At 52.3% G+C, this 16,858-nt stretch overlaps 1 protein-coding gene across 1 annotated transcript; it reads right to left on the bottom strand.

The window, feature by feature from the left end:
- NIPSNAP1 (nipsnap homolog 1) lies at positions 1-16,007 on the bottom strand. Its single transcript, XM_079941747.1, has 10 exons — positions 15,880-16,007; positions 8,260-8,387; positions 8,015-8,060; positions 7,670-7,764; positions 4,467-4,537; positions 4,181-4,321; positions 3,846-3,877; positions 3,400-3,494; positions 2,006-2,089; positions 1-364 (listed from the first exon to the last, which is right to left on the bottom strand). The coding sequence occupies exons 1-10, from the start codon at positions 15,975-15,977 to the stop codon at positions 300-302; spliced, it is 855 nt and encodes a 284-aa protein (XP_079797873.1). The 5' UTR covers positions 15,978-16,007; the 3' UTR covers positions 1-299.
- Positions 16,008-16,858: the final 851 nt, after the last annotated feature.

Here is a 16,858-nt window from a genome sequence, read left to right as displayed (position 1 = left end):
TTGAGATGAGGAATCTTAGGGGAAAATGTGAAAAGACACAAAAGGTTGCTGTTCTTCATTCAGAGAAATTAACAACTGCTTCCAGCAAGGGGAACGGGTGTGCGGGGAAGGTGGGAAGGGTCTGGACAGGGCTGCGAGTCCTCAGAACCCCATCATCCTTCAGCTCCCCCTTCTCTGAGCTGAGCACTACTCCCAGAGTCCACAGAGTCTGAGAGAAAACCAAGACATCAGGGCTGGGATCTCCTCTGTCCATGGCTACCCTGAGGGAGAGGTGGGAGGAGGTGGAGGCAGCGGCAGCATCACTGGAGAGGTGAGATCTTCAAAGGGATCATGATCCGAGACTCCATGTGTCGAACCAGGGGGACTGCAGAGAGAGAGGCAGAGGTCACGAGGGGGCTGAGGTGAGCCAACCGCCCAAAACTAGCCCCTGAAGGAGGAGGAGGCCTGGGATGCTGAGACAGGGAAACCCCACTGCTCTCCTGGAATGGCCCATGGAGAGCGCCACATCTCCCAAACTGTGGGATATGAGGGGACTTAGGCTGTGATGAAAGGCAGCTTTTAAAGTTTTTCATAATTGGGACTTTCCTGGTGGTGCAGTAGTTAAGAATCCGCCTGCCAATGCAGGCGACACGGGTTCGAGCCCTGGTCCGGGAAGATCCCACATGCCGTGGAGCAACTAAGCCCGTGCGCCACAACTACTGAGCCTGCGTGCTGCAACTACTGAAGCCCACATGCCTAGAGCCTGTCCTCCACAACAAGAGAAGCCACCACAATAAGAAGCCCGCGCACCGCAACAAAGAGTAGCCCGCGCTCGCCGCAACTAGAGAAAGCCTGCACGCAGCAACGAAGACCCAACACAGCCATAAATAAATAAATAAATAAATTTATTTATTTATTAAATTTTTTTTCATAATTATGTATTTACTTCCTATGTATGTGAAAAAACAACCAGCATAGCTTAAAAGTGATTTCACAGATATTATTGCTTAGGACAAAGCTAGGTGAAGAACAAAGCAGGGGGATTTAAAGGAAGAGATCAAGAAAATAATTGTAGCAGAAGAAAATTGGCAGGACAAAAGCTGTGAGGGTGTCCTCAAGGGGCTAAAGTTTGAAAAACACTGATTTAGTTCAACTGACTCATTTTACAGGTGGGGACACTGCAGCTCAGGGTGGATCACCCCAAGGTCACCCAGAAGGTCAGACTCTTTCCTCCTGCTCAGTGCAGTTAAACTTTACCATGCTTACAAATTACCTACAGTTCTCGTTCAAGTGCAGATCTTGATTCAGTGCGGGGAGGTAGGGGGTTGAGATTGGGCATTTCTAACAAGCTTCCAGGGGATGCTGACACTGTCATTTGGGACCACACTTGGAAGAGCGAGGCTCCCGCTAACTCCTTCAGGAGATGCATTCTCCCACACACCAGCTGGTAAGTGTGGAAGCTCAGCTGTAAGTTCCTTAAGGGCAGGGCATTCTCTGCCTCCCAACTCCCACCCACCACAGTCCCTGGTACACAGTGAGTGCTCACCCAGCACCTACTGACTCCAGGTGGTTCCCAGGGGTCCCTGCAAAGTGGCAAATGCTGTAGGCAAAAAACTTGCTCGAAAAAATTGACTGTGCGCCTCCTCTGCGCCAGAGTCTAGGCCAAGCACTTTTCATAAATTAGCTTCTCCAGCCCTCTGAGGGAGGCTTTCTCACCATTGACACCTTACAGATTGAAAACAGCATCAGTGAGGTGAAGAACCAGGCCCAAGGTCACACTGTGTGCTCAACTACAACACTTCTCTGAGGCAGGGACCACCTGGCTGTGTTATTGCCCCTTAGGGCACTCACCCAGGACAGCCTGCATCCCGGGGAGCATGCCACCAGGACAGGAACCTACTAACTCATTGTCCTGAAAGTGAGTTCTCCATCACGAGAGGTAATCAAACGAGGTCAGATCTACTTGCAGAGGGGATTCCATCCTCAGATAGGGCTCTTGGCAGATGACCTCAGAGGAGGTGCTCACCTGTGTAGTAGACATTTTCGTCCCAGCCCCTCTTCCTCCAGGCAGCATTTCTGGTCTCCTCCCGAGACTGCAGGTCTTTATAGGCTGTGGGGGGAAGGCATAGGCTCATTCCTCAGGCACAGAGGATCTGAGCCTGTACCCAGCACAAGGCCCTCCTTCCGGTGCCCCAAACCCTGCCCTGCTGTCTCTTCCTCCCCGGATGCCTCCAACTGTTAGCAAACACTGTCTGCTTTGACAATCTCATCCAATCAGTACATTTCTTGTGTATTTCCAGCCCAGAACTCTCCCTTGAGCTCTAGACTCGATTATCCAGTGTCCACTTCACATTTCCACTCAGATGTGTCAGTGTCTCAAAGGTAACACTTCTAAGGACCAAAAGTACACTCCTGACTCTCCAACCTGCTCCTCCAAGGGTCTCAGTAAGCAATACAGAGCTGCTCAAACAGGAGTCTTGGTGTCCTGGGGTCCTCTCTCCCTCCCCCACCCCAGACAGAAAATTCATCCACCAGTCCGATTGGTTCCACCTCCAGACCAAAGAATCTGTGGACTTCTCAGCATCCTCACTGTCACCACCTTAGGCCAGGCCACCATCCTCTCCCCCCTGAGCTACTATAACCATCTCCTGATGCCCCACATCCTCTCTCGCTCCCCTACAAAGTGCTCCCAACAAAGCACATGGCAGCCAGAGGAACCATTAGAACACAAATCAGGTCATTTCATGCTGCTTGAAACGCTGCAGCAGTTGCCCGCTGAAGTTAGAATAAATCCCAGGAATTCCCTGATGGTTCAGTGGTTAGGACTCTACACTTCCAGTGCAGGGGGATCAGGTTCGATCTCTGGTTGGGGAACTAAGATCCCTCAAGCCTCGCAGTGCAGCCAAAAAAAAAAAAAAAGGAGAAAAAGTAAAAGAATAAATCCCAACTCATCTCATCCCCATGGCCTGCAAGACCTAGTCTAACCTGGTCGATCCACATCTTCCCACTCTCTTCCCCACTCCCTCCACATACGCCTCCTTTGCACTCCTCAAAACCCTGAAGGCCTTTCCCCACCGCAGGGCCTTTGCACGTGTTGTTCCCTCTACTTGGAATACCCTTCCCTGGCAATTCACAGCTGACTCCTCATCCTTTAGCTGAGCTTACATTTCACCTCCTTAGAGAGGCGTTCTAGTCTATCTAAGCCAATGAAACTTCCCATATTTTTCTTCATTATTTCTCCCTCTCTCTTTATGATTTGTAATAATCTGAAATTATCTTTTTTGTTACTTTATGTCTGAGGTGGTATCTCCCTCTGCTGGAATGTAAGCTCCACAAGGGCCCTAATGTATTCGCATTGTTGACATGGACTGAGAGTAGAGAAAGGGGGCCACAGAGGGTCCTGGAGGGTCCCCAGCCTACCCCAGAGATGGTGCACAACGTATAGCTCTCCTATCTGCGAGAAGAAGCCGCCCACTGCCTCCTGGTTCTCCTGCCGGTACTTGATGGCCCGAGCCCTGGGGATGGCAGAAAAGTGTGGGGCAGAGGCCAGGGCCGGTGCAAAGGGCCCTCCGGGGTGTTCCCAGGCTGGTTTCTCAGTTACACATCAAGGGAGGAACCTGAGGTAGGGCCCTTGGCTCTCAGAAATGATCAGGGACCAGGGTGACGGAGGTGCAGCCGCTGGCTGGGTGTTCTACCACAGTGGTCTAGAGAATCCTCACCCCCCTGGTTGGATCATCACCATCTCCTGGAGATGGCATGGAGGATGACAGGTTCCCTGCTACAGGGCCCTGGGAAAGGTGGTCCACCAGGGGCCTTGATAGGGCAGGTGGGCAGGGTACCCCCAACTCCCCAGAACCACCACTCACCAGTTGTTCCCCCATTCGATCATGGTCCCCGGCTGAAAGAGAACCAGAGCAGAGGAGGCGAATGAGCCCCCTTCTGGTACTTCAAGCATCACTGTTGGGTGGGGATGGGAAACTGTCACGTTTCTGCAGCTCCTGGGGCCGCTTCACCTTATTCATGGGGCCCTGACTCACGCCTGGGTGTGCACGTGTGCACACATGCACACACACCTCTGTTCTGGGGCCAGAAGCCCCAATCTAGGTGCTGGGGCACCAGGCCCGCCCACCTCAGGGTACCAGGAAAGCAGCGCTGCTGCAGGAGGGGTGGGAGACAGGCGGGGAGCTGGCGGGGGAAGCACCTTGAGCTTGTACGTCCTCAGCTCGTAGATGTTGGGGCCGTCTCTAGGCTGTGGCTCGTTCCAGAAGCTGAACTCGAGGAGCAGCTGGTTCCTCCTGGACAGCAGCATCTGGCTCCGCTCCTTTCGGAACTCTAGGTACTCCTGCGGGCATGGTGGTTTGGGCACGGCAGCCAGGAAGTGCCCTGGCCCCATCGGTGTGTCCCACAGGGTGACGGAGGCAGCCCCCAGCACAGGGCTGAGCCAGAACCAGCATCTGGAGAGGTTTGCCGAGTGTATGCCAACATACCTTGTTGTTTTTGAGCTTGTTCATGCAGTCCATGAGGGCTGGGTAGCCACCTGAGAATCGCCACAGGTGCACTGTTGGGAGGCAGGGAGGACGGTACAGGTCAGGGGGCTGCGGGGACCCTGCCCTGCTTACCCCGAGGCTGGTTAGGTGTGTATGTAAAAGGGGAGGCTCCAGTCTGGTTCCCTATAGCACCAGGACTCTCTGAGTTCCCTCTGCCTTGGTGCGGGCAGCTCTAGGCAGGCGGAAAAGCCAGACACAAGACCCGGAGACCTAGGTTTGAGGTGCAGCTTTGCCAGGTGGCCTTTGACCCCTCTAGGACTCAATGTCCTCATCTTGAAAATGAGAATAACGCTCCCACCCAAACTTCTTTAAGTAGCAACAAGAGGATCAGACATGAACTTGTACCCTAGGAGCTGCGCATGCGTAAAGCAGACCACCAGGCCTGTGGGGGACAGGCTGGGCCAGAGGAAGGGGTAGGTCTGATGGGCAGAGATGGATGACTCCAAAACACTGAATTAAAGGAAAAAAGCTAAGGAACAGAACAGCATGTGAGGTATGGTACCACGTGTGTTTAGAGGGGGAAGAACATATCCAGAGATGCTGGTCTATGTACCACCTCTTGATGGAGAGCCATCGAGATTGTGACAGGAGATGCCCTTGGGGCAAAGAACTGAGGCCTGGGGTTCACAGGCAGGAGGGAGGCTTACTTTTCGTTGCAAACTCTTTGTACCGTTTGCATATTTTATCACCGTCTCTGTACTGGGTTAAATAGTGTCCTCCACCTCCACCCCCAAATTCATGCCAACCCAGAACCTCAGAATGTGACTTTATTTGAAATAGGGTCTTTCTAGTGGTAGTCAAGCTAAGATGAGGTCATATTGGGTTGGCCCTAACTTCAATGACTGATGTCCTTATAAGAAGAGGGAGACTTGGACACAGAGGGCAACACCACGTGAAGACAGACACCCAGGGAGAACACCACGTGACTAAGGAGGCAGAGATTGGAGCAATGCATCTGTGAGCCAAGGAGTGCCAAGGATTTCCGGCCACCACTAGAAGCTGGAAAAGGCAAGAAAAGATTCTCCCCTAGAGCCTTTGGAGGGAGCATGCCCCTACCGACACCTTGATTTCAGACTTCTGGACTCCAGAACTTGAGAGAATAGATTTCTGTTGTTTTAAGCCCACCAGTAGTTGGTACTTTTTACAGCAGCCCCAGGAAAACCCTGATACACCTTCCAGTAATAAAGAAACCTAGTCTGTGTGCAAGAGAAGGAACAGTCTTGTCATGCTTGGGAGCATGGCTGGGGCCAAGGGAGCAAGGTCCCTAAAAGGTCAATCGGGCAGGCTAAGGCTGAGAGCATTTGGCTGGCCAGTGGCTTGGCATTTCAGACTCTTGTTACTTATCCCCAGCTGGTCGCTCACCTGCCTTTTGACTCCATCTCTGCCTTGATTTTCCCATCTGCAAAATGGTATGACCCTATGGTTTAAAGGCCTCTTTCCCAAGGGAAACAGCAAAAGTACTGTATGGATGGCAGTCTATTAAGACCAGGAATGCTGACCTGTGGAAGAGGCATTAGCCTAATTCTAGGGGCCAAGAGGTAAAAGTTACAAAGAGGGCATCCAAGGCCCATGAGAAGAAAGAATTTTCTAACAATGATAGTGGACGATGGATTGGAGGTTTTTTACAAAAAACCCGAATCTACAAATTCATTAAAATGTAGATTCCTGAGCCCTACTCCCAGGGGGTGGCTCAGTGGATCTGCTCCCCAGATGATTCTACATAGGGGACAACCCCTCAAGATACACAAAATACAGGGCATGCTTTAAAATTCACGCTCCCATTCCTCAAAGTTCATTTCTCAATTAACAGATACTTAGAAGAATCCAAGAAGTACTGCTGGAACTGATTAGGTTGTACCTAAAATGGGGAAACTGTAGGGGCTGGAACGGAAGACAGCTTTTCTCCTACCCCACTATTAATGTGTCAGTGACTGTTACTGAAACAGAATATATGATTAAGAGAATCTACCTAACTGCAGATCACAGATTTAAAAAACAAACAAACAAAACACATACAATTATCAGGGTAGTTGAAGGATGAGATAAGTTGGCTTGTGTGGTAGTGAGCTCCCCATAGCTGTGAGTGTTCAAGGGAAGCATAGAGGACCCTCTATCAAGGCTGCACCAGAGGAGCTCCCTGTGCTGTACGCAGTCTAATCAGCACTGTCCAAAAGGACTTCCTACTATGATGGAAAAGTTCTACAGCTGTGCCATCCAAGACGGTAGCCACGAGCCACATATTTCTATCAATGGGCACTTGAAATGTGGCTAGTGTGACTGAGGAACTGAATTTTTCATTTTATTTAACTTCACTCAATTTAAATCTAAGTAGCTACATGTGGTTAGTGGTTACTTTCCTGGACAGTGCAGATCTAAATGCCAAGGCCCCTGTAAGTGGCTGGGATGCTGTGAGTGAACCAAATGCATGTGTGGGTCCTCACAGCTGGTGCCAACTGAGGTGGGCATGTTGGGGTGGGATGGGGCATGCTTGGGGTACCGCTGGGAAGCTGTAAGGAACCAGCTCAGACAAGAGTCCCTTTTATTCCACAAATATGTACGGCATACCAGGGGTTCAGTGGTGAAGAAAGGCAGGGCCCCCGCCCGCTTGGAACTCACCACCTCCACGGGGAGACAGACAGAACAGGGCACATGATCAGGGCTGTGAAGAGGCAAGTCCTGGGGGCTGGGGAGCCAGGAGAGGTGCCTCACCCAGCTGGGGTGGAGGGAATCAGGGGAGGCTTCCAGGAGGAGGTGATGTCTACACCAAAATAAAAGGTGAGTAGAGGAGTGAGCCAAGTAGAGGAGGCAAAGGAGAAAGAATGCTTCAGGCTGACGAAACAGCATGAACAAGAGCGTGGAACTAGAGGGAAAAACTATCCATCTGAAGAACAGAAAAGAGTCCTGGGTGGGATCGTGCAGTGAGCAGCAGGACGTGGCGACACAAGGCTTGACGCTGGGCAGGGAAGGGCTCGAGAGCCTCGTGGGGCACCCCAAGGGCAGAGGGAGCCGCCACAGATGTTTGGGCAGGAGAGTGAGCTGACGGGGGCTGCACTTAGAAAGACCCCTCTGGGTGCCGCTGCAGAGGGAGTGGAGGGCAGCCACCTGGGCTGGGCAGCAGTGGCGCTGGGGGGTGGGCAGCTCACCTGCCTGGTCCTGTTCCCCGTACCATGTGTTCCAGTTGCCCACGAGTGAGCAGGGGTAATCCTCATCCAGGTGCAGCTTGGGCAGCACAGCCTCCCTGTGGGAGGGGCACAGAGAAGGGGGAGGGCTCACACCAGCCACCAGAGCCCCTGAGATGAGGCTTCCAACTCAGGCCCGCAGAGTTGGGCCTCAGTCTCCCCATCTCTAAGATGCAGAGGCTGCACGAGAGGATGTGTGGCTCTGAAATCTATACCCCCCTGGATTTCTGCACGGAGAACAGGGCTTGCATAGAGGTCCCCACCCAAGCAGAGACTGGGACACGAGGGTTAGGGTTAGGGTCAGCTCACGTCAGGCTGTTGTAGGCATCCAGATACTCGGGCTTCACATTGTGAACTGCAACAGAGGACAGAGAGCAGGAGGTGAAGCGAGGGGGAGCGGGGTGTCTGTGGGGAGCTGTGCTGGGGGTAGCCCCACAGGGTGTGGGCTACCAGGACAGCTCGGGATGTCCCAGACCCTCTCAAGTCCCAGCCAGAGCCTTGCAGGCCCCCAGAGGCCCTGGGAGGGCGGGCTGGCCAACTCAGCAGCCACTCACACTGGATCTTGTAGAGGTTGCTGGTCTCCTTCTTGGACAGCAGGGTGGAGTGGGCGTCCTTCCGGGGATCCACCTTGTGTACGAACAGAGAACGGAACCAGCTGCCTTCATTGTCCTTGGAATAGAAGCTGCGGGACAGAGTTCAGGGGGGACCTGCTTACATCTGCTCGGACGCCTTGCTCCCCAATGCTAGTGACACACATTTCTGGGAATGAAGCCACGGAATCCCATGGCAGCTCCAGAAGATGTCATATCATTGGAGCCAGCTGAGCACAGCTGGTCCTTTCTACAGAGATCCTGGCTCCCCAGTTCGCTTCTTGAAGCTCTGCGGAGGCTCAGGAGGCCAGGAGAGGCAGCCCCACCTCCCGCCTCTCTCTCCAGCCTCCCTGCCTCCAATTCACCCCTTTCCAAGAGGTCGTCCACTTGGACCACACAACTGCATCCCTTGCCAAGAGGATCAACCCCGCACCCATCTTGCCTGATGTCCAAAGCCCATGACAGCCCAACCTACCTTGGCAGCCTCCCATCCTGTCCATCCCCAACCTGCGTATCCCGCTCTCCAGCTATGTTTCTCCCTGAACCAACCAGGCTCTTTCACTCTGTGCTTTCTTTGCAATTTCTGTCCCCTCTGACAAGAGGGCTGCACTCACCGTCCTCCCTGGTGCTCACACTACACCTGGCCTGTGCCCAATCCCAGCCCCACAAATGGAGAGCCCAAGACAAGCACACTTTGTCCTTGAGGAGGTCACAGTCTGCTGGGAGAAGTGGACCTTGGAACACAGTTACAGCCAGAGGTCTCTGAGAGAGCCCAGATGTGTTAGCCTGAACTTGGCCTCTGGAAGTCTGGGCTGGCTCTCCAGAGGAGGTGATCTGGCCAGTCTCCAAATCTCCAGGGCTGATTTGGCAGATAAAGGCAGGTAGAGGGGGTCAAAGGCATCACAAGGCAAGATTCATTCACTCATCCAGCCAACACTTAACTGACAAATATCTGCCCTGTGCACATTGCTGTGTTGCTGTGAGAATGAATGAATGAATGACGTGCCTTGTTCAGAGCAGGGGGACCAACCACCAGGTCCTGCCAGATCATAACTGCACTCCCCACACAAGGTCCCAGCAGGGGTGGGGATTCCTTTTAGGCTGCCAAATGTGGTAAATCATCTTACTTAACAGCAGTGGTGCAGCTTGTAGCCAGGCCTGAAACACTAGCCTCCTGCTGGATGATTTCTAGCCAAGGAGCCTGGCAGTGGGGGCCCCATCAGCAAGTCCTCTCCTTTTTCAAGCCTCTTCTGTGGCTAGGATAAACGTTTTGTAAATCAAAGTATTGCTTTTTTCCAAAATATGGAGCAAGTACTGGGACTGATAAAATTTAAAAAGCATCTTAAAGTGGTGAAATATTTGTATAAGCATAGAGAAAGATAAGTAACAATCTGTCCCAGACTGCTTTTTGTTGCTTGGTTGGTTGGTTGGTTGGTTTTTGGCCACGCCAAGCAGCCTGCGGGATCCTAGTTCCCCAACCAGGGAATGAACCCGGGCCACAGCAGTGAAAGTGCCGAGTCCCAACCACTGAACTGCCCAGGAAATCCCAGTCCCAAACTGTTAATACTGCTTACCTGGGAGAGGGAAGAGGAAGATGGTTAAACTTTTCGTTATTCATTATAATTTTTTGTAAAGGTAAAAAAAAACTGTTTAAAGTATTTCCAAATTCATAGGCTTTCTATCATTTTGTGTGTATTTGCTTCATTAACAAAAAACAGACAGTTATCGTCAGATGGTCGATGTAGACTGTGAAAAATTTGGGACCAGAATAAGGGAGCCTCACTATGGCTAACGTTGGCTGAGGATATCCTCTGTGCCAGGGACCTGTGATCAGCTTAACGTGATCCCCCTGAATCTATGTAAGGATATCATAATGTTGATATTATTAATGCCCCCATTTTCAAGATGAGAAAGTAGAAGGTCGGAGATGGGAGGGCTAAGAAACTTGTCCCCAGGTCACATAGCAAATCAGGGACAGAGAGCTCAGGAAAGAACCCAGATCTCTTTCCTCTATAGTCAGCCCCACCTCAGATCTGGCACCAACCTGGGGAACTAGCATCAGGTAGATACTGTGAAGAACCAGGTGTTTTTAACAAAGCCACGGCAGAGGGACCTGACCTTTGGTCTGAATGTAGAGAGGCTGCTTCCGCTGGAAGGGGTGGTGACAGGGAGGGCAGCCACTCCTACTATTTGTCAACCAAGACCTTTGCTCCAGGACTGGGCTTTGAGTAATTTATTAACATCAGCACTGACCAAGATAAACAGCCAAGTGGCCAGCCCTGAAGAGACAGCCTGGGACCCCGGGGGCTGGGGAGTGAGGGGGTCCGGGAGCTCTGATGGGCTCCCATCTCCTCCCACCACTGTCTAATCTTTCCTGCCTCTGGGTCTCTGTTTCCCCACGTGTCAAAAGAGCAGGGTAGAGCAGCCTATCTCTAAGGATCTTTTCTACAAGTCCCAAGAATATCCCAGGGCAGGGTCTGAACTTGAAGCTAGCATCCGAGGGTTCACATTTTCAAGAGTTCAAATTTCACTTTCTCAATGAAATCACAACATTCTCCTGTCCCTGAACTCCCCAACCCTTCTCACCCTGCTCTCTATTTTTCTGTAGCTCCTTCTAACACGTTATAGAATGTTTTTGTTTATTATGTGCCTTGTTTATTGTCTCCCACTAGAAGCAGAGCCCCAGGAGGATAGGGAGCTTGTCTGTCTCGTGTATCCCTGCTGTATCCCCAGTGCCTGGAAAAGTGTTGGGGATGTGGCACATGCTCAGACCACGTTTGGGGAATGAGTGCAGGCGTGTGGGGGGACACGGGTGCATGAAAATGATGAAATCTGAGAGGTAAGAAAGGAGAGAAAGTGTGGACCTTGGCTCAGAGTGTGGACTCGGGACTCAGGGGCCCTTTCCATCCCCACCACCACCAGCAGAATTAGTGCTTAAGAACACAGGTTCTGGACAAATCCAGGACTAATCCCAGCCCAGCGTCATCTCTCTGAGACTCATTTACCTCATCCATAAAATAACAGCAATAGGATTGCCTTGTAGAGAATGGGGCAGACACAGCAGTGCAGCTAATATCACTCTTCCTACCTAACTTCCTAACTGAGCTCCTGCCTCCCATTCTTTCCCTTTTTTCCTAACCTGACCATCAATTTTGTAATGCACCATGGTTGTGATGCTATTCGTCCACTTGAAAATCTTCTATGGATCCCTACTGCCCATAAAACAAGGCTGGATGTCTCCACTTGGGATTCTAGCTCTAATCTATTTTGCCAAGCTTTCCAGAGTCAGTTCCCCTTTTTTTTTTACTTTTAATTTTTATTTGTTTATTTTTTTGGCCGCCCCACGCAGCATGTGGGATCTTAGCTCCACGACCGACCGGGGACTGAACCCATGCCCCCAGCAGTGGAAGTGCAGAGTCTTAACCACTGGACTCCCGGAGAAGTCCCCAATTCCCTCTTAAATTTGGTGACCACAGAGCCAAGATTCCCTATCGTTAGCAACACCTGAGAACGTGTTAGAAGTTTTCAGACCCCATCCCAGACCTACTGCAACAGAAACTCTGGGGGTGGGCCTAGCAATCTGGGTTTTAACAAGCCTGCCAAGGGATTCTGATGCACACTCAGGCCCGAAAATCACTGCTCTAAGGCAGTCCCAACTTACTTTCTTTCCTTCTTTTCTTCATGTAATCTCAGTAAATCATCCCAGAAACACCAAAGAGTCTGGTATCTAAACTATATTAAGAATGTATTAAGGTGGGGCTTCCCTGGTGGTGCAGCATTAAGAACCCGCCTGCCAATGCAGAGGACACGGGTTCGAGCCCTGGTCCAGGAAGATTCCACATGCTGCGGAGCAACTAAGCCCGTGTGCCACAACTACTGAGCCTGTGCTCTAGAGCCTGAGAGCCACAACTACTGAGCCCTCATGCCACAACTACTGAAGTCTGCGCGCCTAGAGCCCAAGCTCTGCAACAAAGAGAAGCCACTGCAATAAGCCCTCGCACCGCAATGAAGAGCAGCCCCCCGCTCGCCGCGACTAGAGAAAGCCCGCGCGCAGCAATGAAGACCCAATGCAGCCAAAAAATAAAATAAATTAAAAAAAGAAAAAGAAGAACACCCCTTAGGACTAGAAAAACCAGTTCAACCCTTTCCATAAACACATCTCTCCTGGGACTTCCCTGGAGGTCCAGTGGTTAAGACTCTGTGCTTCAGGGAGCTCAGCTGGGTGCTCTGTGATGACCTAGATGGGTGGGATGGCTGGGGGGCTGGAGAGGGGGCAGGGAGGGAGGTCCAAGAAGGAGGGGATATATGTATACATATAGCTGATTCACTTCACTGTACAGTAGAAACTAACACAATATTGTAAAGCAATTATACTCCAATTTAAAAAAAAAAAAAAAGACTGTGCTTCCACTGCAGGGGGCACAGGTTAGATCCCTGGTCAGGGGAACTAAAATCCCACATGTGGGGCTCGGCCAAAAAAGAAACCTCTCCTATTTCGCCCTCAGCCCCTCCATCATTTTCATGTGAATATGTCTCGTCTCCCCAGCCACACCGGAAGCCCAGAGCTGACGGTGTCCACCCCTCAAGGTATCAGCACAATGCTTTTAGCATGGGAGTTGCTCAGTAAATATCTGTCCCAGATGAGAACTTCTGAGACACATTTGCACTCTCAATAGGGATCAACGATCTGGTGCCTCACCACATGAAAATGCTCTGGAATGTTCTAGATTGATATGCTAGGAAGTTTGGCTCTGTGCACATTCCTGAAACACTCTTCTGTTTTGAGTTGGCTGAAAGGGGCCACAGGACTTTCCTGGTGGCGCACTGGTTAAGAATCTGCCTGCCAATGCAGGGGACACTGGTTTGATCCCTGGTCTAAGAAGATCCCACATGCCGCGGAGCAATTAAGCCTGTGCGCCACAACTACTAAGCCTGTGAGCCACAACTACTGAGCTCACGTGCCACAACTACTGAGGCCCACGTGCCTAGAGCTCGTGCTCCACAACAAGAGAAGCCACGGCAATAAGAAGCCCATGCACCACAATGAAGAGTAGCCCCTGCTTGCCACAACTAGAGAGGGCCCACACGCAGCAATGAAGACCCAACACAGCCAAAAATAAATAAATAAATTAATTAATTAAAAAAAAAAAAGAATCCGCCTGCCAATGCAGGGGACACGGGTTTGAGCCTTGGTCCGGGAAGATTCCACATGCCGCGGAGCAACTAAGTCTGTGTACCACAACTACTGAGCCCGCGTGCCACAACTACTGAAGCCCATGTGCCCTAGAACCTGTGCGCCGCAACTACTGAGCCCACCTGCTGCAACTACCGAAGCCCGTGTGCCTAGAGCCTGTGCTCCACAACAAGAGGAGACATGGTAATGAGAAGTCCGCGCACTGCAACGAAGAGCAGCCCCCGCTCGCCACAACTAGAGAAAGCCAGTGCGTAGCAACGAAGACCCAATGCAGCCAAAAATAATAAATTAAAAAAAAAAGGGGCCACATTTCTGCTTATTGTTCCTGAAGTGTGTCTTTAGAAGACAAACTGGAAGAACTAAAGTTTTGTTAACGAGAGCATTACTGATGCAGCGGTAGCAACTGCTGTGTACTGAGCACTTTCTATGTGCTGAGAACAGATCCTCACAATATGTTCTTGAGAAAAATGAGGCTCAAAAACAAAATAGAGAAAAATGAGGCTCAGAGATGTACCAGGCCTTATTCGAGAACAATTACTCAATGGCCAAGAGGATTCCAATCCGGGTCTATCCGATTTCAAAGCCCACACGGTGTCTATACCCCAGTGGCCCCCAAAGCTCAGAGGCCAGAGGGCCCCTCTAGTGACTCCAGAGAGATACGGGGCAGATGGAGGGTCGGCAGGATTCCCAGGTATCCAAGGTGGGATCAGGGAGTAAGTAACTTTGAAGCAGTCCTTTAGGGACTTGATAAGTATTAATCCAAGTACCTGCACAGCAATCCTACGAAAAACACCAGGCAGGGATCTCCATTCCCACTTTACAGAGAAGGAAACCAAGGATCCCAGAGGTTCAGTGCCCCATCCAAGGTTAAGGAGTGGATAAGGGAGGAGCAGCAGGCTGCCTTAATGTCCCACGCTCCTTTTGTGGCCTCTGGCTATTCGCCACACAAATGGCTTTACCACCAACCAATTTTGTAACCCTGGGGCAGTGTGGTCCCACCCACAGCTTCCATTTCCTTATCTGGAAAACAAGGGGCTCACAGGAGGTGATCTCCCCAAAGCCCCTTCAGCCCTGACATCTTCGGGCCTCATGAAGAAATTGCTTGAGACACAGGTTTGGGCAAGGGGCAACATTTGCAGCAAATTCATCAGCGGCTGGGTACGTCGCACACATGGCCTTGTTAATCCTCAACAACTCTATGAAATACATCCTACTTTATCACCCCCATTTTACAGATTAGGAATCTGAGACTTCAAGAGGCCAAATGACTCATGCAAGGTCACCCCACTGAAAAAGGCTGAGTTAGATGTGCTGGTGCCCGGCAAACTCTAGGTAGGCTCTCTCCATGTTATCAGCTTTCTCCCCAATTACTGGGCAGTCAGGTTGGGGGCACATACCTGGTTCCTCTTTCCCAGCCTCCCCTGACCCCCACTGCACAGCACTCTAGATCATCTCACAGCAAAGCCTAACAGAACTCAGCAGCTTCATGCCTGCGCTGCTGGGCAGCACAGACCCCTCCTTTCCACAGGTGGGGGGACAGGTGTCCTCACTTCTTTGGCCAATGTTCTTGAGCATACACTGTTGTGAGCCCTGTGCCAGGGGCTGGGGAAACAGAAATATGAGGTGATGCTCTAGTGGCAGGGATAGGCAAGTGTGTACAGGGTGGTAAGAGCAGAGATGGGGGAAGTATAGGGTACTAGAGACGGAGTCAGGGAGGCCCAGCCCTGCCTCAGCCCAGAGCAGGGACCAAACAAAAGCCCAGGCCCAGCCCATGGCCCAGCCAGCCTCCCTCTCCCAGGAGGCCACCAGTTGTGGTGCAAAGAGCACAGGGGTGTCAGGAGGCCTGGGTCCAGACCCAGTGCCGCCACAGGATGGCAGGGGGAGTGACCTTGGGCAACTCACATCCTTTCTCAGGCCTCCTTTGCCCCGCTTCTACTGTTCAGGGTTGGGGAGCAAAGGATCTGTGCAGCGACGGCCTTTAGGGATCTCCCATTTGCTCCCCATATCTCTTACCCCCAGAACTTCCGGAAGGAGGTGCTGCCTCTCCTCGAAGCCCCCAGGGGGACTATCTCACAATCACCGCAAAGGCCTGGGAAGGGGTCACTCCTCCTGCCCTCTGACAGCTCCCACTCCCCAGGACCCAGGACCCGCCCCTCTCATTCACCCTACCCTTCATTCTTAGCCCAGAGCCAGGCACCCAACAGGACAAAGACCCTGCGCATACCTTTCCCACCTCCCCCGTTCTTTGACCAGACCTCCTCCCCATGGCTCCACTTCTAACCACTAGATTACAAGCCCGAGTCTCTGCCCATCCCCCAAGCCCAGACCCTGGCCCCCACGCGTGCACCCCCCACGCGCGCCGCCCCCGCCTGGCCCGGCCCGGCTCATACCGCGCTGCAGCCACAGCCGCAACGTCCCGGCCCCCGGGCCCCGGGCGCCCCAGCAGCCGCCGAGCCGCCGCAGAGATGCTGCACAGACGCGGAGCCATGTTGGAGCGCTGCTGATTGGAGGAAGGCCCCGCCCCCGAACCCGGCGGCGGAGGCGGAACGTGAGTAAGCCCCGCCCCACCTGGTAGCCCGCCCCTTCTCCACCCAGACTGGTGGGTGTAGTCCCTGTGCGTTCAGCAACTTAGATGCTGGTCAGAAGTCCGGATTCTTGTCCTCTGAGCCTCTGCAACCCTGCTGCAGACTTGCTCTGTGACCTGGAGCAAACCCTCTGCCTACTCTGGGCCTCGGTGTCCACCCCGGTAAAATGGGAGCATTGAACAATAATACCAGGGGTTCTTAACGGGGCACTCAAGGATGAGCGGCAGAGGGCGAGTAAGCCCCCTGAAATCGTATACAGTTATGTGCGCCTGTGCGTTCCTGGGCGGGGGTGGGGTGGGGTGGGGGCGGCACAGGTAGCGTTTATCACATTATGAAAGGAAAACCCCGTAACGATTTAAGACAGATGGACAAGGCTCTGGGTTGCAGGGACACTTTCTCTCTATCATCTCCTTTTCCCTTTCCATCCGCGCCTACCATCGCTGCCTGGGCCTCCTGGGGCCCCATGCCCTTCTCCTGCTCTGCCCAGGTCTTGTGCCTCACTTCCAAACTAGTCTCCTCTCGGCCCACAATCCCCCAGGTCACAGACCTTAGCAGGAGCAGAGGGCCTGCAGACCCCACAGGGGGGCCCAGGAGCCTAATAACTTCCAGAGAGACTGTATGTGTAAAAGAATGTCCACCCGCTGAGGCTGACACTAACGGTCAGCGTGGTGTGCCTGGGGTGGAGGAGTGAGGACAGGCTTTGATTTTGTGATTCCTTCAGCAAATACTGAGTCCACGTGGCTAGGCCATGTGGTTAACTCTGAGACACCAAAGGCGGCCAGAA

Source organism: Stenella coeruleoalba (genome assembly GCF_951394435.1).
Source record: "Stenella coeruleoalba genome assembly, chromosome: 14".
Classification (NCBI taxonomy): domain Eukaryota; kingdom Metazoa; phylum Chordata; class Mammalia; order Artiodactyla; family Delphinidae; genus Stenella; species Stenella coeruleoalba.
The sequence above is the reverse complement of the archived record's forward strand: the minus strand, read 5'-3'. Positions and strand labels throughout refer to the sequence as shown.

Excerpts from the sequence above, each read along its gene's own strand:
- NIPSNAP1 (XM_079941747.1), bottom strand. The coding sequence starts at position 15,977 with ATGGCTCCGCGTCTGTGCAGCATCTCTGCGGCGGCTCGGCGGCTGCTG. Across the intron at positions 8,388-15,879 it reads GCGGCTGTGGCTGCAGCGCG|CTTCTATTCCAAGGACAATG; the intron begins GTATGAGCCGGG and ends TCTGTCCCGCAG. Across the intron at positions 4,538-7,669 it reads CGGGGAACAGGACCAGGCAG|TGCACCTGTGGCGATTCTCA; the intron begins GTGAGCTGCCCA and ends GCCTCCCAACAG.